This window comes from Cupressus sempervirens, chromosome 3 (genome assembly GCF_028749045.1).
Source record: "Cupressus sempervirens isolate cs-2001-9-10 chromosome 3, ASM2874904v1, whole genome shotgun sequence".
NCBI lineage: Eukaryota > Viridiplantae > Streptophyta > Pinopsida > Cupressales > Cupressaceae > Cupressus > Cupressus sempervirens.
Window position 1 is genome coordinate 150165221 of NC_143120.1, and position 1923 is coordinate 150167143.

General features: G+C 35.3%; 1 protein-coding gene across 1 annotated transcript; it reads left to right on the forward strand.

Annotated features, from left to right (window-relative positions):
- Nucleotides 1–372: 372 nt before the first annotated feature.
- Nucleotides 373–1525, forward strand: LOC149565199 (cytochrome b6f complex subunit (petM)). The gene is made up of 2 exons (XM_089818748.1): nt 373–411; nt 946–1525. The coding sequence occupies exon 2, from the start codon at nt 956–958 to the stop codon at nt 1331–1333; it is 378 nt and encodes a 125-aa protein (XP_089674874.1). The 5' UTR covers nt 373–411; nt 946–955; the 3' UTR covers nt 1334–1525.
- Nucleotides 1526–1923: the final 398 nt, after the last annotated feature.

Consider the following 1923-nt stretch of genomic DNA (forward strand, 5'->3'; position numbering starts at 1 on the left):
CAAAATATAATATAATAATATTATCTAAGTCATTTAACAAATTCTATGACTCGTCTTTCAAGCATTATGACTCCCAAGGGAGCATTGTAACTTCGGGCCTATTTTAAAATTTCTACTTACCTTTCGTATTGGAAAAGCAAAGCCAGCACAGATAATTACATGTCGTACAAAGTCCATTTTATTATCACAAATCCTCGCCCTTGGGGTTTGGTTGGTGTATAAAGAATGTCACTTATCCGAATTTCAACCATACATCCTTACACAGTCTTATCCATACAACACTTTCCAACATATTACGCTCTCTGCACTGTCTGCAGTTCATCAACGATAGAGCCCTCTCTGCACCAAGCTTCATATAAGGTGAGAATTCCTTCATTCATCCGCCCTTCTTTCTTGCATAGCTATAATTGGGTATGTTTGCATTCAAAGGGTTTTGATATGTTTGTACTTTGAGACGACAATCCAGACTGCTTTGCATTAATTTCACATTCGAAGGCCCTAATTGCGCCCAAGATGAAAATTTATTTTTTATGAATGTGGTTTCTTTGAAAGTGTGCAACTCTACGCACAAAAGATCAAATTCTCCCTGATGATAGTGTTTTCTTCTTCTTCGGTTAGATCCCAGAAATTTGAACTCCCAAGATCAAATTCTTATCATTGCTGTTCCAAAAATTGTATTTTTGAAGTTTATCAGATTTCGACAATCTATATTAGTTAATTTTTTTTCCTTCTAGAATGGAATCGATTGTATGATCATATTGCATCATTTTCAATTCCTTTGCTCTCTGCATTCTGATGATGGTAGTATGATCCGAAACTTTGATACTAAGAACTATCACATAATCAATTCGAAAAAAGAGAATAATCATTATATATATATATACACACACATTTTTGGATGAAAGATGTACTTTGTAGGGATAATCTATTGTCCAATTTATGCAGAGAAACCAAGATGGCAGCAACAGCAGCTGCAACCTCAGCAATTGGTTTTGTTCCATTGGGGGCCACACCTTACAAGTCTCGTTGCTCCAGGATTATCTGTAGCAAGGTGCAGTGTGTGCAAAGCTCCATGTCCTCTGCAGGCTTTCAAGCGGAGAACAAATTGATGAAGATGGGATTAGCCCCCACTGGTAATGAGCAATTTGCTTACAAAGCTTTCAAAGGCAGCAAGAGCGATGAAAGAAGACCAAGAACCCTTGGAATAAGCTACAGTGTTGGGGCAGAAATAGCAAGGATTGTGCCCATCATGAGTGGTCTTGTTCTCATGGGAATTGCCATTGGCTTTGTGCTTCTCAGGGTCGAAGCATTTGTTGAGGAGTCGCAAGAGTAGGAAAATCCTATTTTGTTTAAATTTGGGTATGTTTCTTGATGTTGAATGATTTCTCAAAATCAGTTGTAAGATTGGATAAAATAGAAATTCTAAAATGAAAAGCAGTGTCACCGTCCCTTAACTTCCTCATCAGTCTCTATGACTAGTATTTTTCTTTCATGATGGAATGCAAAAGGCTAATTCTATCGGTAATGTGTTGTTTTTAGATTCAATTGTGTTTCAATTATGTTGATCATGCAAAAGAATAAGAATTTCATGTCTTTGAATAACTAGATTATATATAGATATGGGTATTTTGATATTTCTGTTTTAACTTTTATCACACTTCGAAATGTTGATACAAAAGGATTGCAAATAATTGAATCTAGAAATGCATGTTATCAAAATGAACTGTAGAAATTTATTTTAAAACTAAAAGCCAAATTAGAAACTACAAAATATGAAAAAGAGATAAGATTTACCAAGTGCACCACAAATGTGACCACGTCCACACTGAAGAACAGAGTGAATCATTTATACAGTTATTGCAGCTTACAATTTGAATACATAGGACATTACTACCCCCATATTTATACAATAATCTTCAGAAG